Source organism: Planococcus citri, chromosome 5, assembly GCF_950023065.1.
Source record: "Planococcus citri chromosome 5, ihPlaCitr1.1, whole genome shotgun sequence".
In the NCBI taxonomy this organism is placed as follows: domain Eukaryota; kingdom Metazoa; phylum Arthropoda; class Insecta; order Hemiptera; family Pseudococcidae; genus Planococcus; species Planococcus citri.
In genome coordinates, this window is record NC_088681.1 from 17,208,360 (window position 1) to 17,233,049 (window position 24,690).

The 24,690-nt window shown below is 35.0% G+C and overlaps 2 protein-coding genes and 1 long non-coding RNA gene across 3 annotated transcripts; 2 read left to right on the plus strand and 1 right to left on the minus strand.

Annotated features, from left to right (window-relative positions):
- Positions 1-14,536: 14,536 nt before the first annotated feature.
- Positions 14,537-15,955, plus strand: LOC135848816 (uncharacterized). The gene has a single exon (XM_065368845.1). It carries the CDS (start codon positions 14,564-14,566, stop codon positions 15,851-15,853), a length of 1,290 nt encoding a protein of 429 aa, XP_065224917.1. The 5' UTR covers positions 14,537-14,563; the 3' UTR covers positions 15,854-15,955.
- A 51-nt stretch (positions 15,956-16,006) lies between these two features.
- On the minus strand, positions 16,007-18,497 carry LOC135848817 (uncharacterized). Its single transcript, XR_010559444.1, has 3 exons — positions 18,032-18,497; positions 16,194-16,337; positions 16,007-16,101 (listed from the first exon to the last, which is right to left on the minus strand). It is a non-coding gene; the product is annotated as an uncharacterized LOC135848817 (long non-coding RNA).
- A 3,125-nt stretch (positions 18,498-21,622) lies between these two features.
- Positions 21,623-22,582, plus strand: LOC135847108 (cilia- and flagella-associated protein 57-like). The gene has a single exon (XM_065366522.1). It carries the CDS (start codon positions 21,623-21,625, stop codon positions 22,580-22,582), a length of 960 nt encoding a protein of 319 aa, XP_065222594.1.
- Positions 22,583-24,690: the final 2,108 nt, after the last annotated feature.

Genomic DNA, 24,690 nt, shown 5'->3' on the forward strand with positions numbered 1-24,690 from the left:
TTTTCTACACAAGAAACGTTCACGATCCATATTGACTGAGAAAAATGTATAGTATAAATTACAATAAATTTATAGTAAACGTGCTCCAGTTTTGGAATTATAGTCGAAATTACTATAACTATAGTAAATGAAATACTATAATTATAATAAAAAATACTATAATATAGTAAATATTACCCCCAGAATATGCTGATCATTTTGTTTTTTGATTTTCTCAAAAAGTAATGAACGAAAATATTTGATTCAAAATTTATTTTAAAGTACAGACCTGAGAGATTATTTATGGAATACAACATCGTTCAAATGTTGTCCCTTTCAGGCAACAGACTCTTTCAATCTTTTGACGAAATTTTCGAATACTGTGTCCAGCATAGGTCGCGTAATCTTGGAAATTTCTTCAGAAATTCGAACTTTCAGTTCTTTCAAATCTCTTGGGAGTGTTTCGTACACTTTGCTCTTCAAATACCCCCATAAAAAAATCTGGAGTGGTTAAATCAGGCGAACGTGGCGGCCAAACGAAATCCGTGCACCGCGACAATAGGCGGCTGCCAAATGCTTTCTTCAACACAACCAGGGTTTCATCCAAACAATGACAAGTTGCACCGTCTTGTTGGAACCAAGTAAGGTGTAGACGACGTTTTTTGCGGAGTGAGGGAATGAGAAACGAGTTTAACATTTTGATATAGTGTGTTCCATTGATGGTTTGAGTGAAAAAATACGGACCAATGATTCCCCACTTTGCTACACCAGCCAAAACAGTGACGCGTTGGCTATGAAGTGGCTTATTGGATAACAATCGGTAATTTCAGACCAAATTCTGTTTATTTACGGTGCCAGATAATTCTAAGTGTGCTTCATCGCTCATTAACAGATCGTTTAAATCAATTTCTTCATCTTCGAGTTTTACCACAGAATCATGCTGAAAAAACTGCTCGATGCAAAAAGCGCGCTCCTTCTCTAATGTAGTGAGGCATGATTACTGGAACTGGACGATAACAAATCTCTCAGGTGTATACTAAACAAAGATCACGCAGTTTGGAGTGTAGCAGTATTACCAACTTTGCTAGGCAAAAAGTAAAATGATCAGCATATTCTGGGTCACCCTGTATTTAATTTACTATAGTTATAGTAATTTCGACTATAATGCCAAAACTGGAGCACGTTTACTATAAATTATGATAATTTATACTATAAAAGTTTTTCTCAGTGTTGACGGTCTATGACGAAATGTCGCCTTATTTTAGCTTCGGGCATCTCAAACTCCAGTATTTTGGTTATCAGAAGGCTATTTTTCGCTGTATCCTCAAGAATAACGATAAATCAGTTCTAAGAACGGGTAAAAAATATTATCACAGTTGAAGAAACATTGAGTCATAAATTATTAGCAGCCATTGACAATAATATTACTGATATGACATTCCCAGAAGATGTTTTCGGCAACGAGGTCTGCCACATAATTATATGTATTCCGTCAGTTTGCAAAATCGCAACCATAATTTTCTAATTTTAGGGGGGCTGTGGCACCACACTCGACGGGGTGGGACGTGGCAGACGTATTGATTTTAACTTCTCTGCCATCGAGCTACAATCCAGAATATGTCTGCCAAATATATTCTGTCAGTTTGCAAAATTGCAACCATAATATTGAAATTTTGGGGGGCTGTGGTACCACACTCGACGGGGAGGGACATGGCAGACGTATCGATTCCAACTTCTCTGATACCAAGCTACAATTTGGAATATGTCTGCCACATATATTCTTCAGGTTCAAAAAATCATTTTTTCTGAAATTTTGAACCCCCCCTTATTACATAAAGGGACAAGTTGAAGAGTGGCAGGTAAGTATTTTTATTACCTAGTAAGTAACACAAAAGCTTTAGAACAAGTCAGCCGCATATATCCGGTGGTTCGTTTTTTCAAAATTTTCCCCAATTTTGTGGGCCTGCATCCCCTTTAGGGACAGGGTAGAGAGTGGCAGATCGTGTTTTTCCATTTACATTTTTGCAATTTCTGTGATGTTTGATACTTATGTTTGTACAGTGGTCACCGTGGGTATAAACTCAGTTTCGCTGAAACATACTTGGATATCATTTTTTTTTTTTTTTTTAGAATTTCAACCAAAAAAGACCTTTACATTTAAATTACATTCTATAGTAAATTGTTTAAAATGGAATTCCTAATGAATGTTTCCATATTAATTTTTCAATATGATTTCAACCGGATTTTTTTGTGGTGCTGTATAATGAAGTTTGAAATGAAGAAGTTGAAAATAACAATTAAATTCAATTGATATCTAATGGAAAATATAATACTGTATAAAACACAAATGAAAAATAATAAAAATAAAACGGATAATTAAAAATAAAAAGTCAATCAAAATCTTCCAAAATTGCGACTTAGTTAGTATCTGGGTTTTGGAGGAGCAGTGGTGATACTTTTATAAAAAATAAATATACATGTCTAAATCATAAAACAAATGTAATAATAAAAAAAATATCACGAACAAAAACATGAAAAGAGAACTAATTATCGAATAAAATCACACTGGTTACAGATAGTATAAAAAAAAATTAACAATAAATCAACAGCTATCAAGTTTCCATGAGTCCATTTCCGGTTCTGATTTGATTCATAATTAGCTTCAAGGTGTTCTCCATTTTGTTGAACACAGCTGTTTGTCTCTCTATTTCAGATGTATCATACTGCAAACAATCAAAAAAAATAAATAAAAAGGTGACTTGTCATGAAAGCAGCAGGCATGCAGGTCTCACCAGGCATCCCATTGACAAGATATTTTTCAAAAAAAGGAATATCTTTACCAACACTTTTCACCAAAAAAGTAAACAAAAGTGACCAAAAATTGTCAGATTTGCAAATACTTTTATTAGTATTCATGCACAAAAATTGAAAACAAGGGTGGGGAGTAGAAACATTTATAATGGCTCATTGCACGCCAAAATCAGCGGATTTTTGCACAAGAGGTCTTCGATTTTTTTCAAAATCAGATCATGTTTATAGGTAATCAAACGATGATGATTTGATGAATAACGCAAACCGAACATGTTTTCAATTTTTTTTGCGGCGGAGCTGTAGGGTTTCAAAGTTCTCCAAAATGGTCGAAAATGGAAAATTTCAGTTGCGAATTGCTCGAGCTGTACGTAGTATAGAACTTTGAATTTTTCTTCAAATTGTAGTACTTTGAGAATAGTCCGGCATATGACAATAGGAGTAATTGCACCCACCTGCCGATCCTCCGGGACAACTTTTTTCTTAAAGGGAACATCCTAAGGAACATTTTAAAGTCAACTTGCCCAAAAAAAAGTTGGCCTTATTTACAAAATGGCGGCCATTTTGATTGTCAGATCAGCTGGAATAGCACATTTTGCGTTTTAACTTTCAACATAGGACCTGCACGAAATTTTTCAAACCTTACAAAGGTCGATCGAAAGATCATGCAAAAATTTATCACCTGTCAAAATTTCAAGTGGTAAAGTGCGTTTTTCGATTTTTGGTGAATTTTTGAAAATCCAATTTAGATCAAAAATGAGGGAAAAAATTGAAATTTTACCAAATTGACCAAGAAAGCTGAAATTTGGGATTAACCCAATTTTCGAGATGCCAAATCGATTGGAAACGGTTTCAAGCCGTTTTGAGCAGTTCTGGAGCCTTCAGCAGATTTTTGAAACTTGAAATTCCCACAAAATTCTATCAGATTGGAGTTGTAAAGCTGATATTTATTTTAAAAACTGATTTCAATACGCTACGAAGTACTGCAGGTGAATTTCAAGTCGTTTTGATGCCTCCAGCGACCTTTTTGAAAATTCCTGAAGCCTGCAGCAGATTTTTGAAACTTTAAATTTTCACAAAATTTCATCAAATGGAGATGGAAAGTTGAAATCTACTCTACACTCCGAATTTTAACACCTTCTGAAGACGACTTGAGGTGGGTTCAAGTTATTTTAGAGCCTCCAGCGACTTTTTTGAAAATTACTGGAACCTCCAGCAGATTTTTGAAACTTGAAATTTTCCAAAATTTCATCAAACTGAGATGGAGAGTCGAAATTCATTCTGCAAACTAATTTCAATGCGCTACAAAGTTGACAGCTGGTGGATTTCAAGTGGTTTTGGAGCCTCCAGCGACTTTTTGAAAGGTTGTATCGCGTTTTTTTGGAAAATTGAAATTTCCTAAAAGTAGCTGAAAGCTTCAAAACCATTTGAAACCACCATGTAGTCTGCGAAGTAAATTTCAGCTTGCCAACTCCATTTGATAAATAAATGTTGCGGGAATTTCAAGTTTCAAAAATCTGCTGGAGGTTCCAGTAATTTTTAAAAAAGTCGCTGGAGGCTCTAAAATAACTTGAACCCACCTGAAGTCGTCTTCAGAAGGTGTTAAAATTTGGAGTGTAGAGTAGATTTCAGCTTTCCATCTCCATTTGATGAAATTTTGTGAAAATTTAAAGTTTCAAAAATCTGCTGCAGGCTTCAGGAATTTTCAAAAAGGTCGCTGGAGGCATCAAAACGACTTGAAATTCACCTGCAGAACTTCGTAGCGTATTGAAATCAGTTTTTAAAATAGATATCAGCTTTACAATTCCAATCTGATAGAATTTTGTGGGAATTTCAAGTTTCAAAAATCTGCTGAAGGCTCCAGAACTGCTCAAAACGGCTCGAAACCTCCTTTGTAAGGTTTGAAAAATTTCGTACAAGTCCTATGTTGAAAGTTGAAACGCAAAATCTGCTATTTCAGCTGATCTGACAATCAAAATGGCCGCAATTTTGTAAATAAGGCCAACTTTTTTTTTGGGGCAAGTTGGCATTGAAATGTTCTTTAGGATGTCCCCTTTAAGAAAAAAGTTATCCCGGAGGATCGGCAGGGGGGGGGTGCAAATTACTCCAATTGTCATATGCCGGACCAGAAGGTATTCCACGAATTATGTTAATATCAGTGTTGTTACTTGGTTTCCATTCAATTTGGCGGGTCAAAAATAGGGCACATCTCAAATTGCAGCTTTCTAGTTCAATTTGGTAATCAGAATCGTCCATTGTATGTTGCACTTTAGCGAATGTGAACAGCATGCTCAGCCGCGCCTTGAATGCGCGCTTTCTGCTCAGGTCTACCGTTGAGGCTATTTCTAAATTCCAAGTATTCGTTAAAACGTGGAAGGAACCATGGCTGCTCTTGCTGAAAACATTAAAAGATCAGAATAATACAAAACAATTGAAAAAAACGGTCACAAATAATCAGTGACATGCTTACCAGTGATTTTGAGCGATCATTGGATGTTCTGGAACGGTCACCGCGGTCTCTGCCTTGGTACCGTTGAGAAAATCCTATATTCGGAGCACCACGACTTCGAATTAAATTAAAACAATTACAACAATAAAACAACAAAACGGGGGGTTTAGTACCTTACTTTTACTGAAATCATGAAGGAAGACGAAGCAATGAAAAGATCAAATTTAGCTCACTGTATATGAAAAGAGAACAACATAAGCGGGGACTAGTACCTTTATAATATGCTATGAAGAGATGGAATTCATACAATGATGGAGAATGGAGATAACCCAACGTACCTTAATTTTGACATTATTCGAAAATTGTATGAATCCGAGATCAAATTTGTACCGATGTATTTTCTTTTACGGCACGAATTAGGAGCACACTAGCTCCATCACTGAAGGAATAAGTATGCAAAAAATGGTAAAAATAATAAGAAGTACTTCTGTTACTTACCTTTCTTCCTTCTTCCAAAATAAAATTGATATTAGAATACAACAAAAACTATAAAAAGATCAATATTCAAACTCAAAGTGGAACAACAGTAGCATTATTATCAGTAGTCAACAATCAGTGTTTTGATTTGAACTGAACAGAAATCACGAAAGTCATTCAGAAGCTTGGTTAAATTGCCATAAAAGCAATTTGAAATAACCTAATTACTAATCTATATACTTACTTAAAAAATTTAAACAATGAAAAGTTGCAAAAATTTTGCAAACACAAAAATGATTATTAATTACGATAAACTGGCTCCAGGTCAATTTTTACCAAAGATACAGCAAAAGTTTTGCGATTACTATTCGTGTTTTTACATCTTTGAGCCATCGTTTCTGAAATATTAGAGGCAGTATTTTGAGATTCTTCTGGTACTTCCACATTAAATGCCATAGAGTCAGATTCTTTTCGAGCTAAACGCTTTTGCAACACTGTTGTTACCTTGAGATCGATGTCACCAATAGCTATTTTTTTCGTTGTGCGTTGATCTACAAGAAAATTCCATTCTCGAGCTGAAACTTTTGTTGATTTAGGACATTTACATTGGCTCATATCTCTGCATTTATAAACACATTACATCGAAAAGTTGTTTGGATTCACTTGAAAATTCAGACTGTTTTTCTTCTTAAAAATTTTCCGGATGACTAGAAATGTTTTTAAGCAACAGCATATTTTTTTCGCCGATCCTGATCGATCCGTTTTTCCCCAGCCTGCACCAACCGCAGCCGGATAGCGTCTTTTTCCAGCGCTGGTTTCGTATCATCGGATAAAGTACGCTGCTTTATCCGACTTTTAATGTAGGTACTCTCCTAGGTTCGGATCTCGGAACGATCGCTCTATCTCAGTCGTTTGGTACCCTTTCCCACACTGAATAAGATCTTCAGCTACTCGATTTGCAATATCACGAGTAGCAACCCCATATTTATTGAAAGGTCCTAATGTTTTTATAAATAAAAAATGTTTCATTACATCGTAATTAGTAGGTAAAACGCGACCACAAAATTCTTCAGGCACACCAAAAACTGGACAAGAAATTTGCGAACGAGAAATCGAGGCAGTAAAAAAAAACTATATAAAATTACCAATAATTAATACAAACTACTAAATAATAAATAAAACATAGCGATTCAAAACAATTCAACAAATTTTTATCAATCTTACTAAATAATTAAACAATCAATTTTACCCATCTTATGCTTTCGAGTCAAGTAATCATCTAAATCTTAAACATTGGATGTTGTTGGATTGCTGTCAACTCTGGATACATTATTTTATTAATTAGTAATTAAAAACAATAAGCATTTAATTTTTGTAAATTTTCACCAATAATTGATCACCTTTTGATACATCTATCGGACTGAACGTATCATTGAGGCTGTGCTAAAAAAAACTTTATGCTGCCTCATAAAGAAAAAACAATGTCCCAACGAATAGGATAAAACAAAGCACTCTCAGAAATAATTGTCGTATCCCTCTTCTATTCACTCACTCACACATACATCAATTTATACATATTAAAAGTAGAAGAAATTTTGAAAGAAATTTTTCTTTTCTCAACAAGGAGGTTCGTGAGCCTTATGATTTTTTTGTGGTAATTTTCAGAAAGGAGGAGTATCGATAAGGCCATTTTTTGGGCCCGCACAGTTATCGACTCGACCACTCTTAAAATGTTGTAATAAATATACCAAATACGAATCCGTGGTTAGTTGACCCAAAATGACCACTTTTTGGACTCCAGGGGTTCCCAAAGTTGCGAATAAAGAGATAATTTTAGGAACCACTGAGTATTATTTTCAAAAACTTTTTTAGCGTAATATATTTGTTTGAACCTGATAAATGTCATGCGAGATGATTTTTATATTTTTGACCCTCGGGGGCAGAAATTGGGAGGTTTTGATTTTTTGAAAATTTTGGAACCACCATTTTGGACCTACCCCTTTGAGCCCCTTTTAAAAAGCTTTTTACAGTTAATTAGTATCTGAAAGACGTCCATCTTACCAAATTTTGAGCTCAATAAAATTTTGCGCTGGTACTCAAAAATTCAATTTTCCTATTTTTTGTAATTTTGATATTTTGGGAACCCCTGGAAAACTAGAAACCTGTGATTTGCGCCAAACGTAACGTTTTGAGGTATATATTTAATTATCCAAATGAAAAAGTTTAATTAAGCTCCCTGCATATTCGTAATTTTGAACCCTTTTTTTAGAGCCTCACTTTAGGCACCCCTAAAAAAGGCGTTTATGCATATTTTTTCAAATAATTTGAAGAATTTACATTTGAAACACACTAGCAAGTACTCGATAATTTTTCATTTGAGTTTTCCTGTAACTTTCAAAATTGAGCTATTTGGGGTCAAATTCTGACATTTTGACTTCGTTGAAATCGTGAAAACGTTATTTTCACGTCTTTTTGAAGAGTTAAATCTCAGAATTTGACCCAAAATAGCTCAATTTTGAATGTTGCAGGAAAAATCATATGAAAAACTATCGAGCACTTGCTACTGTGTTTCAAAAATTAATTCTTCAATTTATTTGAAAAAATGTGCATAAACGCCTTTTTTAGGGGTGCCTAAAGTGGGGGCTCTAAAAAAGGGGTTCAAAATTACGAATATACAGGGAGCCTAATTTAACTTTTTCATCGAGATTATCGAATATATACCTTAGAACGTTACGTTTGGCGCAAATCGCAGGTTTCTAGTTTTCCAGGGGTTCCCAAAATATCGAAATGACGAAAACTTGGAAAATTGGATTTTTGAGTACCAGTGCAAAATTTTATTGAGCTCAAAATTTGGTAAGATGGACGTCTTTCGGATACTAATTAACTGTAGAAAGCTTTTTAGCTGGGCTCAAAGGGGTAGGTCCAAAATGGTGGTTCCAAAATTTTCAAATAATCAAAACCCCCCAATTTTTGCCCTCGAGGGTCGAAAATGGAAAAATCACTTCGTATAACGTTTATCAGGTTCAAACAGATAGGTATATTACGCTGAAAAAGTTTTTGAAAATAATACTCAGTGGTTCCTAAAATTCTGTATTTATTCACAACTTTGGGAACCCCTGGAGCCCAAAAACTGGTCATTTTGGGTCAACAAACCACGGATTTGTATTTGGGACATTTATTACAACATTTTAAGAGTAGTTGAGTCGATAACTGCCCGGGCCCAAAAAATGGCCTTACCTATCGATACTCCTCCTTTTTGCAAAATTCGAATGATACGAGATGAGATTATTGAACGAGCCATGTTATTGTTTGTATCTCAATCCATTTTTAGCAATATTATGCTTACGTCTTCTATAATGCAATTTTCAGAACACTACCCCTGTCTGGGGATGCACACAAAATAAGATTCGATGTATTGTACATATTAGTAAATTATCATTTATATTAGAACCAGACTCGATTCAGTTTCACGCTCAATTTGTCATGTTTTTTGACCCCCCACACAACTAGAAGGAAAACGATAAACAAAACTATAACGCAGAGAATGGATAGCTATTACACGAGACATGGCAAGTAATCCAGATCACTAAAATGACCCAACTGTATAGAACGCAAAGCGATTATGTAAACAGCTTATGTAATCCTAGAAGACGTACGATAAGGCGGCGGTAATCTAAGGGATGAATTTGTATCGAAAACTTTTCACATTCCATATTTCATCAAACAACTTGAAGCTTTACTCAATCAGCCAAATTAAATTGTTAAAGTTTAGCGGTGTGATAATAGCACGAACAGTTGCTATAAGGAAATGTTAACCATTTTATACTCGTAATATAAGTAATTGCCCAGCATAGACGCGTCTCATCCTCGTAGTACATAGAATCGTCCTGGTGAAAATTTACATATCGAGGGACTTCCCCGTTTAATTTTTTTTTCTCGGATGAGAATACACGTTATGTTTGGAAAAAGATGATAATCGAGAATGAAGCATGCTATATGGGTTGTGAAGTCATGAACAACAGGTGCGACACTAAAATTAGGGTAAATTGGACGGAAATCAGCCCGACTTGGATGGTTAACACGGTGTGTTTTTGAATGCCAAGCACACACACAGTAACGTTGACCTTTTCAGATTAACTTTTGTTAATTCACGAAATTTTAACCTGTTAGCCTGGGTACTCGTTTATTAGAATTTATAGTTTGGGAAATATTTTTTGCGCCGGGTTTCGTTGAGGGCTTTTTTCACACGTCTATTGTGCCTCGTATGGAAATGTGGCGAAAAAAGAAGCGTAAAGGGTGCGAATTGTGAAAGGTAGGTATGCGATGTCGATTAAAAAAAGTTAGAAGTACGTTTAGGATTTTTTATTTTACTGTAAAAATCGTCAAGTTTTTTTTTTGGTGGGAGTTTTATTTTTTACGTTGTTGGGTAGGTATAACGATTCTTGAATGAAATGAACGAAGTTGAAAGATACCTATTACCTACACTGCGACATCTGCTGTTGAAATCGTGTAGTGAAAAGAGTTTTCGATGCTCTCTGTCATCCAGTCTAAGAATTAAACTTGATTTAAACTTTATACAGAGCTTTGTAAACGAAATTTTTGCAACGTTGCTTTGAATTAACCCTTTGGAGGTTCTCTAGGTTTTCGGGTTAGAAAATTGAAGTGCCTTAATGAGTGTGATAGGGTACCTCGCCCAATTGGCCAAACCACAAAAAAGTCGAGCTTTTGATGAAAAGTTTTATAGGAAAATGAAAGTTTCCAAAAAACACAAATGTGACATTTCCTAAAAAAAAATTGAATGTATGCAGAATTTTTTTTGAAAAAATGAACCAAAAACATGTGTCAAAAACATTGAACAAAAGCACTCTTTCAAAAATTGAAATAAAAATTGAATTGGAAAAAAATAAAAAAACAAGGTTGAAAAAAAGTCATCTGGCAGTTCACAAATTCAGCGAGAATCAAATCTTGTTGGCAAAAATGCCTTTGTTTAAAGCATGAAGAGAAGAAAAATCTATGTCGCTAAGAGAGGATTTTTTATCAAGTCATAAAATCTTTTCGGAAATCGAGCCGAAATATGGGACAAAATTTAGCGAAATTGCGAGCTTTCTGGCAGGAGGTAACTAATTATAAAAACATTTTCGCCTTTATTCACGAGATGTAGCATAGAATTTTCTTTCATTTTGGGAAAAAATGAGTATTTTATCACTTATTGGAGTATAGGAATATGAAGATGAAGATGAAGAGAAATAGTAAAAATAGTAAATAAAAATCCAAATTCATCTACGAGTTCAGTCTTTCATTTCGTTTACGCTGTGGATTTGTGTTTTTGTTCACTATTTCTCTTCATCTTCATCTTCATATTCCTATACTCCAATAAGTGATAAAATACTCATTTTTTCCCAAAATGAAAGAAAATTCTATGCTACATCTCGTGAATAAAGGCGAAAATGTTTTTATAATTAGTTACCTCCTGCCAGAAAGCTCGCAATTTCGCTAAATTTTGTCCCATATTTCGGCTCGATTTCCGAAAAGATTTTATGACTTGATAAAAAATCCTCTCTTAGCGACATAGATTTTTCTTCTCTTCATGCTTTAAACAAAGGCATTTTTGCCAACAAGATTTGATTCTCGCTAAATTTGTGAACTGCCAGATGACTTTTTTTCAACCTTGTTTTTTTATTTTTTTCCAATTCAATTTTTATTTCAATTTTTGAAAGAGTGCTTTTGTTCAATGTTTTTGACACATGTTTTTGGTTCATTTTTTCAAAAAAAATTCTGCATACATTCAATTTTTTTTTAGGAAATGTCACATTTGTGTTTTTTGGAAACTTTCATTTTCCTATAAAACTTTTCATCAAAAGCTCGACTTTTTTGTGGTTTGGCCAATTGGGCGAGGTACCCTATCACACTCATTAAGGCACTTCAATTTTCTAACCCGAAAACCTAGAGAACCTCCAAAGGGTTAATTATCTGTGCTTACTGTATACTTGAATCAGATTGGTAGGTTACACGAATGAAATCATGAAACATTGAATTAACCCTTTGAGTCCCGAGAAGAATCTGGTTCATGAAAATTAAAAAGTTTTATTATAGGAGAAATAGTAAAGTTTTGTGAGCAAATTTTTTAAAAAAAATTGAGATTTTCCTCGAAATTTAATTTTGGATTTTGAGGAAATGCTCAAAATGGGCATTTTTTCTATTCCCATTTCTAAAATAAATTTTCGATGTAGGGATACAAAAATGTAATGCATAACAACATAAAAAGCAGAAAATTTTGAAAAATTTATTACGTCGCAAATTTTTGAAGCCAAAATCCAAAAGTAGAAAAAATGAAAAATGAATTCCTATACACAAATTGTGACAATAAATTACAAATGCGGAAGTGATATAATTCTCTATTAATCCCAGCAAGTGAGCTTTCACATTATAGATTCTTTGAATTTTTATATCTCAGCTTTCTGTATAAACATTTTTCAAAATTTATAAAATTTTTGAAACTCACTTTCCAAATTTTTCATATAAAAATCCACATTGTCAATCTCCACATTTTTTACCAAAAATAGGTACTGTCGTAGCTTATGCAGAAAATCATTTTTTTATTTTTTCTCAAAATTTTGGACTTTGGCTTCGAAATTTTTTTTTTCAATAATATTCAAAATGTTCTGATTTTTATGTTGGTATTATTTAGATAAACTTTTCGAAAAATTTTCGTTGGTGTTCTTACATCGAAAATCTATTTTGAAAATCGGGATAGGGAAAATGTCCATTTTGAGTATTTTCTCAAATTCCAGAATACAGATAATTTGAAGTAAACCTCAAATTCAAAAAAAAAAAAAAAAAAAAAATCAGCTCAATAACAAAGTTATACTCAATCCTTCAAACAAATATGAATTTTTGAAATATTCAGTCGAAATCACACAAGCCTTGTGGCAAGAAGCATCACCATTAACTCCTGCATTTTTCGAGTATCCTGTGGTTATTTATTCAGTGTGATTGTACAGTCCAATCATATTACGGTGTTTGATAAAGTGTATTTGAAAAGTTTTCTCGAACTAAAATGTTATCATGAAATGGTGAAAAAAAATGTAAGCTGTGTTGTGACTTTCAGTTGTTGAACTTGCATTACCGTATTTGCCCTTATTTTTCTCCTCTTTTTTAACTGCCTCCTCTAAATAATTATAGAGGAAGCAACTTTTGAAATTTTATTATGATTTATAAAATATCACAGAATGAACATATTTTTATAAATTGATATTTATTTTGCTTTCAATGGCGAAATTCGCTCTCGTGTGGTTAATTAATGACGAAATGCAGCGACTCGAGCAAATTTCAAAAATTTTCTCACAAACGAGGAATTTTTGGTTTTTGGATATTTTTATTTTGAAAAAAAGCTGGTCAAAAAACCACTCTTGAGGTGTCCGCTCCAGAATCGGCTCAAATGTGGATAAATTCGTTGAACAGTTCAAGTATAACACACAACTCGATTTTTAGCTGCCCAACTTCATATTTACGCCTCCTGGAGCAAATTGAAAGTTCTGGAGAAATTGAAAAATCGCGCTGGAGCCTCCAGAATAGCTGGAAATGGAGAAATTCGTCCTCGTGGGCTTAGTTCATGACAAAATACTGCGATTCGCGCAAATTTCTAAAATTTTCTCGCAAACGAGAAATTTTTGATTTTTGAATATTTTTATTTTGAAAAAAAACTGGTCAAAAAACCACTCTTGAGTGTCCGCTCCAGAATCGGCTCAAATGTGGATAAATTCGTTAAACAGATCGAGCATAACACACTACTCGATTTTTAGCTGCCCAACTTCATATTCACGCCTTCTGGAGCAATTTGAAAGTTCTGGAGAAATTGAAAAATCGCACTGGAGGCTCCAGAATGGCTGGAAATGGGGGAACCCGGCCTCAGGGATTTTTTTGTGTTCAAAATACAGCGATTTGCGCAAATTTCGAAAATTTCCTCGCAAACGGTAAAATTTTGATTTTTTTTTGATTTCTTATTATGAAAAAAACTGGTCAATAAACCACTCTTGAGGTGTCCCTCCCAAAATCGACTCAAATGTGGATAAACTCGTTAAATAGTTCGAGTATAACACACAACTCGATTTTTAGCTGCCCAACTTCATATTCACGCCTTCTGGAGCAAATTCAAAATTCTGGAGAAATTGAAAAATAGCGCTGGAGGCTCCAGAATGGCTGGAAATGGTGAAATTTGGATTTGGGGCGTTGATATCAGTTTTAGGACTTATTTTGAACATTTTTACTGATCATGTACGTACTTTTTAAAAAAAAGCATAAATCACCAAAATTAGTCAATTTTGGATTTTCAAAAATTCGCCAAAAATCGGAAAATGAACTTGGGCAGCTGAAAATTTGGATTTGGGGGTCTTGGAACATGCTCTTTCCAAAAATCGCGGTCCCGTTCAAATCGGAGGCGGACACCTCAAGAGGTTCCCTTATGAGTTTTGGTTGATGGAATTTTCCAAACCGCACCGGTTAACCAAGCAGTTGCTTAGTTCATCTTGAGCAACATTGAACTCAGCTAATTTCAAAAGACATTGGTCAGCTTAGTCAGCTACGCATATTTCTCGTTGTAAATCATCGCTCAGCTCATTCCAAATAGAGCCCAATTTTCTGAAATGAAAATTAACAAGGGATGAATTTATATTTCACGCTGAATCGTTGAAATTTCCAATATTTTTGGAAATACTCCGAAGTTGAAGCCATACACGAAAATGATTCTCAACTTTTTTCAAATTACTAAGCAAATAAGTAAAACGGTAGATTCGTTTCGAATGGTAAATCAGGTAAAGGAAAGTACGTCTCTAAGAGCAAGGTCACCAGCTGATGCTAATGTCGCTGATATTAATGCAATCGTTTAATTGTTTATTAGAATGTGTTTCTGAAATGGTAAAAAATTATAATTTAACTCCATTCAGAAGCAGAAATTACCAGAAACATTTAGATCACCGGAACACGACATCAGCACATAGTATCCCTTCTGTATACCAAACTAACATGCCATCGCAGAGCGATCTCAGAACAGCTCACACATCGTTGATAGCAGCATGTGACGTCTCAGAAGCGCAGTTACTCGAAAAAGACGCCCCTAATGGCGAACCGTTCGAAGACAGGCAAAAGCAATTATTTCACTTACACCCTAATCAAGCTTATTCGTTAGACGAAGGATGTGATATGCAAGAACTTTTCGAAACCTATCAACGTAACGTATATCCGAGTGTTAAAAACCAAGAGATCCTGGCTCGAGAACGACTTCAACAAATCGACCAACAAATGGAGCGAAAACTCGAGGAAATGCGCGACCAATATAAGCAAGTATGTTTGGAGGTGGAAGCTAAGAAGGCTGCTATGCGCATACAAGAGGTGAAACGCGACACGATTAAAGATCAAGTTATCAGTTTGGACCAGCAATTCGTACGTTTGCCAGAACCTTTGAACAGGGCTGAAAAAGAAGCGTACGTAGATTACCTTATAATTAATATACTTCACGATTTACACGACATAAATAACGTAGCAATGGGCGAACTCTTAGACGACGACGTCATCACTACCGTTATGGAAGCGTGCCAAGAAAAACACCCGGATATCCTATTCGTAAATCCGTGCATAACCCAGTGCATACAATTTTCACAAGACAACGAGGTCGTCTCTTTCCTAGAACCTATCGAAGCTAAGAAATACGATAATATTTTTTTCGTCATTAATGACACGAGTAACGGAAGCCGAGGCACTCACTGGTCACTTTTGTTATTAAGTAAAGACATGGAGGCGTTCTGCCACTACGACTCGTTAAAAGGAATGAATTACAAAATAGCTCTCGAGTTATCCAAAAAGTTAAGCGAATACTTCGAAGTTTACCAAATATTCGACGTCGACTGCGAACAACAGACTAACAACACAGATTGCGGAATTTACGTTCTGGATAACATGTCGCGTATTATATTAATCTTGAAGAATGAATTTAAAATCGAAGACGAAATTATCACGCCGCTGAAAATCTCGAAATTACCGCCGAGTTTCACTAAAACTAGAATATACATGATGAATACCTATATCAACAGCATATTACAAAAAATTAAGCGAACCTTTCGTGTTGAGAATATGGCTGAAGAGTGAACGAGAATAAATTTCGGCCATTTTATAAACTCAAACCAATATAATAATGTTTACTTGATGTAGGTAAATCGTTCTGTTTTCAAAGAGATTTGTAAAATTTTACCTCAAATTTTTTCTGATTAATTCTCTGCCATCAGGTGACGTATGAGCATTATATAGCTTCTCCCCTTGTTCGTTGATCAATTCGAATTGTGTATGTTTTCATTCGTTTTTGAATCCAGCAATTCGTTCAGTTTTTTCTGCCTTTCCTAATAATTACATGTAAGAATTTTAATATTTAATATTTACAAAATGTTAGTGCCTATTTATTGTAAGAAATTAATTTCGCGGATATGCTAACCTTTAATGAACTGACATTTCCGATCGGTTTACTGTTTTGTTCAACTTCTTCTTTTAGTTTATTACATTTCTGTAAAAAGTTGTTATAATCGTTTTCAAAAGTTTCATGTTCCTTGACGAATTTCTCATATCTGGTAACACATTCCTGTAAAATAAAAATGAACAGATGAGAATAAGTAGACAATGGACATTTGAGTCATAATTACATGTAGTCTACCACTTTGAGATCAGAATAATTTATAAGTATAGTGAATGAAAAGCATTCTCACCTTTGCTCGGGGGTGCGGTGAACTCCCAACGTCAACGACGAGCGCCCCCCCTGTTTTCACTTGGACGGCCCCCACAGTTTACAGAGACCCCCCTCCTACTGAGTTTTGCTCATTAAATGTAACAACATTTTTGCCCTATAGAATTTCAATTTTATAGTTTTGAAATGAAATATTTTTTTTTTTCAAACGCCCATCAAAGGGATTTCGAACCAAGGAATCATTGAAAAGTTGGCAATTAAATCTAACAAGGGAACCTCTTGAGGTGTCCGCCTCCGATTTGAACGGGAACGCGATTTTTGGAAAGAGCATGTTCTAAAACCCCCAAATCCAAATTTTCAGATGCCCAACATCATATCTCGATATTTGGCGAACGTTTGAAAATTTAAAATTGACTGTTTTGGGTGTATTTATGCCTTCTTCAAAAACGTACGTATTTGATCAGTAAAAATGATCAAAATAAGTCCTAAAACTGCTATTAAGTCCCCAAATCCAAATTTAACTATTTCCAGCCATTCTGGAGCCTCCAGCGAGATTTTTCAATTTCTCCAGAATTTTTAATTTGCTTCAGAAGACGTTAATATGAAGTTGGGTAGCTGAAAATCGAGTTGTGTGTCACACTCGACCTGTTTAACGACTTCATCCACATTTCATTCGATTCTGGAGAGTACATCTCAAGAGTGGTTTTTTTTGACCAGATTTTTTTCAAAATAAAAAAATCAAAAAATCAAAAATTTCCCGTTTGCGAGAAAATTTTTGAAATTTGCGCGAATCGTAGTATTTCGTCATGAACTAACCGCACGACAGCAAATTTCCCCATTTCCAGCCATTCTGGAGCATCCAGAACTATTTTTCAATTTCTCCAGAATTTTTAATTTGCTCCAGAAGTCGTGAATATGATGTTGGGTAGCTAAAAATCGAATTGTGTGTTATACTCGACCTGTTTAACGAATTTATTCACATTTGAACAGATTCTGGAGGAGACACCTCAAGAGCGGTTTTTCACCAGCTTTTTTTCGAAATAAAAATATCCAAAAATCAAAAATTTATTGTTTGCGGGAAAGTTATTGAAATATGCGCGAATTGCTGTTTTTCGTCATTAATCAAGCCCACGAGGGTGAATTTCCCCATTTCCAGCCTTTCTGAAGCCTCTGGAAAAAACGTAAAAAATTGAGTGATGGGAGAAGGGGTCTATTCTGAATGGGGTGCCTCATTCTGATCAGGGGAGCCTTACACTTTTGGCACAAATATCAAATAAATTGAATAATTTCTAGGAAAAGTTCCAAGTTAAGAAGTTGAAGTTTTTTAAAGCAGCAAAGTGATATAAAAAATGGGTGAGTGTGGGGTAGAAGAGAGCTATTTTGATTGTGGGGCCTCAATTTGTTTAGGGGGGGGGGCTAACATTTTTGCCTCAAGTATTAATATATCCATATATCCACTGATTTTGAGTTGAAAGTTCTGAGAACTACATTTTTCAGCAAAACAATATAATTTTTAAAAAAAATCGCCCCTCCCCCTAAATCGTCAACGACGAATCGCTCGTCAAGAATACCCCATCACCGCACCCCTGGACCTTTGCTTTCTGTTTGACGTTTTGATATCTCGCTATTAATTTCATGACTATTTCGGTAAGCTCAGGATTCGTTGCACCGGGTTCTTTTTTAAGATCTTCGAATTCGATATTTTTATTATTTAAATCGTTGGAAGGTACTTTTTACATCGTCCAAATAAAGTTTCTTCGACTCCAATCAATTTTTCAAGCTTTGATCTTTGAATTTATTTTCGGAGTTTTTCAAAAACTCGTCCAACGATGTAATTTTACTCTGAAGCTTTTCAGCTTGACCTTTCTTGATAATCAGTTTTTCTTTGGTCTGTTTACATTTATCGAGAAATTCGCGCCAGTTCTTTTTCTGACTGTTTATTTCATTTTGTAAAAACTCTTTTCCGGTGTCGTCAGTCTTAGACAGAACAGGTTTCAGTAAATGTTCGCATTCTGCGATCAGTTCATCGCCAGCTTTATCTTGTTGCAGAATACTTTCATAAATTGCGATTTGATTTCAAAATGGAAACAGCAAAGGGAGAATTTATAACAATTTTTCAAGTGTATGCACCTACCTCTTTTGCACCTTTTGACGAAAATGAAAATTTTCTGAATATCTTGGAGGAAAACTTGGAAAAAAGTAAGCAAGGCTCAAAAAACCAAGTAATAATTATGGGAAATTTCAATAGTCAAATTGGCGAAAGAGAGCAGGGAGAGGAAGAAATAATGGAACCATACAGCTATGGTATAAGGAATGAGAGGGGGGAAAGACTTGTAGACTTCATGCGTGGAAAACCACTTTAAAATTATCAATACCCTTTTCAAACGTCGCATGGGAAGAAGATGGACATTGCTGGCTCCAAACCAGGAGTATAAATCGCAAATTGATTACATTTTAATCTCAGCTTCTTCTAAAAGAATAAAAAAATTCAATACTGCAAAATTCCCTTTCTATACTGATCACAGAATGATCTTTTGTGAGCTGATGCTGACTGGCTGGCGCCATTCCAGTGGCAAACCCACAGAAAAAAAATCACCCATAACACTAGAAAATGCGGGGCCCTATGAAAGAGAAATAGATAGGTTATATCTCAATTTCAAAGATAGAACCGATATAAGTGATAGTAACGATATCAATACCGCTTATGGTGGAATCATAAGAGTAATAAAAGGAAGCTTCTGGGAACATAGGGGAACAAGGAGACAGCAGGGGGAGCACAGGGCAGGGGATACCTGAAGAAATAGTGAAGTTAATAAAGCAGAGAGAAACATTAAGGAGCAAACCCAATAAGCAAAGTCAGGAACGAGTTGAATTAAATCTGTTGTGTCAACTAATCAAATGTAAGCTTAAGGATTTCAGAATCAGGGCAGATGGAATTGTAACCAAGGCATGAAAATTTACCAAAATTTATGAGTTATGGAGGGGGGGGGGAGGGGTCGCAAATTTTGTATTTGGTTGATAATTCAAGCAGTCATAGCTCTTGAAAATCAGCATTTTGAGAGACATAAAAACGATGGTATTCGAATGATGATTTTTTTTTTAGAAAAATTTAAAATCGAAAAAAAGGAAATGTGCCCTCGCTTCGCTCGGGCAAAAGCTCTTGAAAATCAGTATTTTGAGAGGTATAAAACAACGTTTTTGGTGTGATGAGTCAAGGTAGAGTGGGGTAATTGCAAAGCAAAATTTGAATAGTGAACATTTTGAGAGGGCGCTGTGAGAAGACTGTAGCACGAACGAAGCTGAAATTTGTACCACTTATACTTCAGGGGGTTCTCAGTCTAAGGTAAAATTTTGGTACAATTTGGTCCACAAATTGTGGAGAAAATTGCAATTTGAAAATTTGAAAATCGACTTTTGCATTTATCTCATGTTGGGGTAAATGCAAAAGTGGGAGTTATTTTTTTTAATTATTAATTTTTTTGCATTTTCAACACACTTGCTGTATTCTTTGTGTCATTTGCTAACTTTTGATCAATACCTACGTTTTCTATGCGACAAAAATTGGTTCGGTTTTGAGAGGGAGGGCTCCGAATTGGGCAAATTGTTTAGACAGTTGATTTAAATTTATTTTGGGAAAGAATCAAAGAGGATGCGCGATTTCGAAATGTGGGTGACTTTTACTTACGACATCATAAAATTGCAATTTGGAGGGCGCATGCGCAACAAATGAAAAAGGGTTGCAATTCTGAATAATTAGTAGGTGATAAAAAAGTCGTAAATGTCATGTCAATGTTTTGAATGTACTTGTGGTTAATTTTAAAAGGGGTTTAGAAAGTACTTAGAGCACATTAGCTCTTGTACAAATTGTTACAAGTGTCATCATTTTATTGTGAGAAATATCAATGTTATTCAAATTTCGGTCTTTTATCATATTGAAAATGGTCGCGAGCGAGAGCCAAAAACGTGAGCCCAGAGCTATGAAGTTTCGAAGCTTTGACATTTTAAGAGAACCGAAATTATCGTGTGAATCGGGGGTGGCTGTGGGAATCGAAGAGCCCACAGCTATAAATTTTTACTGCTCAATTAATTGACACGAAAACCGTGGGTAAGTGTTTTGATTTTTAATTTACAACGTTTAATGAGTTTTGATCACGTGAGTAAATAATTTGATTTAGAACTTAGTTGAATTAGGGGATGATTAGTGACGTGATTAAAGTTAGCTGATGAAATCTAGCCAGAATATTACAACAGGGAAATAAATTGAGTTTAAAGTCTTGTTGAAAAAAATGCAGGCCATTATAATAAATTTGATAAAAAGCGGGACAACTGCAGGACTAGCAGGATAAGCAGGACTGTTAGATACCCTCCATGATAAGTACTAGTACTATTTAAAGTTGCCTTCAAAAATTTGAAAAAATTCCGATGAAAACCAATTTTTACTCACCCTGTTTTCAACTAAGTAGTAACTTGATTTTCAAAAAAAAAAAAAATTTCAACACACCAAGCGGAAAGGGGGATTATCAAAATTCAAAATAATTTTTAAAATGATGAATTTCAAAGTATTGAATTCCGATATTGGTTTCTATCGCTTTAAACCCCTCACTGGAGCTGGAGCATTCAAAGAAAGTCAAAATACATAGGGGAATGAAATAGCAATGTGGCACAAAATTTGTAGGGTTTTGTAGGGCGGTTAGTTCAAATAAGTATTGGTTTATTTTCTGAAATAGATTCTTTGAGTTCAGTGGCTTTTCTACTCCTCCCCAAACTAAAAAAATATAGGTATTAATTTTTTTTTTGGATTCAATTTTTCAGTATTCCTCCAGTCTCTGGTAACTCATGTTGAAATAAGTGCCCAGTAAAAAGTTTTAAAATCAAAAATACGTAATTTTCAAATGGCACCATTGCTGCTGATCGATCATTGGCCTCTTCTCAAGCAAAACAAATATTGGCAATCAGTCGGTAATTTTCTAGGCAATCTGACATGAAATGATTTTAAATCCAAGTGTGTAATCAGTACCTACAGTTGTGGTATCATCATTGAGCACCAAATCGATGTACAAAAACATGACAGTTCAGTTTCGGAAATAAAATAGCTATCATAGCAATATGAAAATAATCACGAGCGGGGTTAAATTTGAGCCGCATTGTACCTTCGACCAGGCCCGCGTGAAATACCGTAAACAATGTCGAAAGAAAAGAAACGAGACAAGAGTACCCAGCGGCACATCGACAATAAATCGAAACCAGATACACGCCGGACGAAAAAACTTCCTCGAAATTTATCACGTCTAACGAGACCGTTTCGTAAAGCGCTACGTCCGCGTCTGGATCAATGCCAAGATCGACAAAAAGCTTTGCAAAAACGTCGACAAGCTTTTCTCAACAAAGTACAAGCTCGAAGGCCCGGTATAAGTGAGATCGACGATTTGAAACGACTCGCTTTAGACGACCGATTCAGACAAGATCACGATGACGACATGGATATGGATCAGATGGACTACGAAAAGATTAAAAACCAGTTGGAAATGATGCAAAAAAAGAATAAAAAGCTCGAAGAGGAGAAACAATCGCTGAAACAGGATAAAGACCAAACGATTAAAACCATCGAAAGTCTGCTATCGCAAAATCGCGACCTTACCTCGGAAAACGCGAATTTACGCGATCGTCAACGCAAAGATTCCCGTACCATCGAAAGTCTGCGTAAATCGGTGCATCTTTTAGAATCGCGTATGCAGAAAATCAAAGACGAAAATAAAATTCTCAACGAAGCCAATCTGAAAACGCTGAAAGAGCTGCAGAGCATGAATATCGAGAAAAAAGAACTCAACAAGTCGTTCAAAGGCCAACACGAAGAAATCAACAAGTTGATGCAGGATAAAGAAAAAGATTCCAGTAAACTGCAAACGCTCGAGAATCGTTATACGAAATTGAAAACCGCCTTCGTTGATCAAAGTAAGACAATCGATAATCTCAAGATGGAGATTAATAAATACAAACAGACCATCATCGATTTAAAAGATGAAATCGAAGGTCTCAAAAGTGGTAGCGAAAGCGTTAAGATCAGCAAAGCTGATAGTTCGAAACTTAACAAAAGCAGCGTTTCATCCGCTTCTGAGAAGTCAACGTCTCGTAAAAAGCGTTAAACCAGTATTATACATTATATAAGTACCATCAGAAAGCTTTTTAAGATGCAATTCAAAATTGCTAAATTGAATAAAGAGGAAAAAAAGTGATTAAAATAAAACACTTTCATCGGTGTCCACAAATCTCTAACATGGGCATTATTTTTTTTAATTCGGTTGAAACAAAAACCATCCATAAATACATTTCACACCTCAGTAAATTTCTTGGATTCTTCAGAAACGCCCACATTTTTAGAACGTGCTTCAAAATAGGTATTCTTAAATAACTTCTCCACACAATTTTCCCCTCATTTCAGTAAATTTTTCAGCAATTATCAAAAAGCTTGACCTTTGCAATCGTCTTCGACCACATTCCTATAATCTCCTTGATTTTCTTCAATAGCATGACTCACATTTTTCTTGATATTTCTTCCACCAGATATGTGTACTTGCTTGAGAAGGGTTGGAGCTTGGAGGAAAAAGAACGATTCGAAAGGAGAAAAATAAATGTGCCAGAATCATAAAGGAAAAGGTGGTAGGTAGAAGGTAGCAGAATGGTGCTTTTGTAACACGAAAAAAAAAGTTCAGATTTATGATTTTTTTTCATCAGAAAAACGCAGTTTTCCAAAAACCATCTCAAATAAATATCTTAGTCTACAAGATCGCTTTGAGAGCTACAAAATTACTTATACCTATTGATTGCAATTTACCTAAAATTGGAGAATTTTCAGCGAAATTGAAAAGAGAACCTCTCTAGGAAAGAAAAAGCACGGTCTACGAGTAAAACCTCAAAAGCAAAATTTCAGGGGCCTAAACTCATATTTTGATTTACATATAGGTATGATAACGTCGTTGTTTTATAGATTGCATCAGAACCTCCACTCCTCTTCAGGGATATTTAGATCGATCATGGCACGTCTGATTGGGTAATCTCTTCGCCATGTGAATGTGAGTTCCTGAGTTCCATCAGGGCGAGTTCTCTCAAGCTAGTGTTGAGTGTAGAATGGTTTCTGAGGATCAACACGAGGGAGTGGAGATAAAGATTAGATGGTCTGTTATAATGAGCGGATAGATTACCCCTAAGGTAGGTATAACCAATAAAAGTATACAGGCCCAAAGGGCACTTACCCCAATGATTTATGTACGAGTAAAGACACAATGAACTAATAAAGCACGAATGTGTAGGAACAATTATATTAAACCCTTATCAGGTATATCAATTACATTCAATTACACAACATGATTAATAAAGGAAATGAACACAATAATACGAGGAAAACACCTCTCAAAATACTTAAGAACTTATAACATATTAACCCGGGAAACTCCACACGATAAAGAATAAATGCACATAAAACTGAGTAGCCCTGGATTGACATACAATCCATCTTCTTTTGAGATATTAAGAGATCATTTTTTGTTCTTCATTACTCAAAACTTTTAAAAATTTGTCCCAATTGGTCTGAGAAATGCTAGACAGCACACAAATCTAACCACTTGATCATGCAATTTCAGCATACAAGATGCTCCTATATGGATTCTTATTTTTTTGAATAAAATCCATCCGTACTTGATAATTTTTTACAAAGTAATGAGTTCAATATTTAAAAAATAAAGTTAGCTTATAAGCCTACTCTTGAAGTAGATGCGATTAATACATACTTACAACTATATTTTAACTGAGTAACCTGGGCTGGAGATGAAAATCTTTTAGAGACGCTTAAAAAATCTGACGTCGACACCGTCCTCAAAGAAATGAGAGTTTGACTGTCGGCCAGTTCCATTTCATTAGTTTGGTAACATCGAAGATTGAATAAATTCTAATTATCAATATGTTTTATTTTTTTTGTCATACACTGAAATTAATACTCAGTCTTGGAATAAAAAATCACAACAGAACAAATACAAAGAATAAAACCATGAAAGTACCAATTACACATTCAAATCAATGGTGAGGTAGAGCAAGCTGATGAATGTGGTACAATTGTTTGAACTTGTAATTTTCGCAGTTTGTGGTAATACATTTCTTCAGTTTCATTATGTGTTTGGAAAAGTGATTGAAACATTGAAAGAAAAATGAGTCAAAAACGACCTGCAGCTTCATCAGATGTTGATACATATAAGAATTA

Bases quoted from the DNA above. Each gene is read 5' to 3' on its own strand.
- LOC135848816 (XM_065368845.1), top strand. From the start codon at position 14,564: ATGCTAATGTCGCTGATATTAATGCAATCGTTTAATTGTTTATTAGAA.
- LOC135847108 (XM_065366522.1), top strand. From the start codon at position 21,623: ATGTCGAAAGAAAAGAAACGAGACAAGAGTACCCAGCGGCACATCGAC.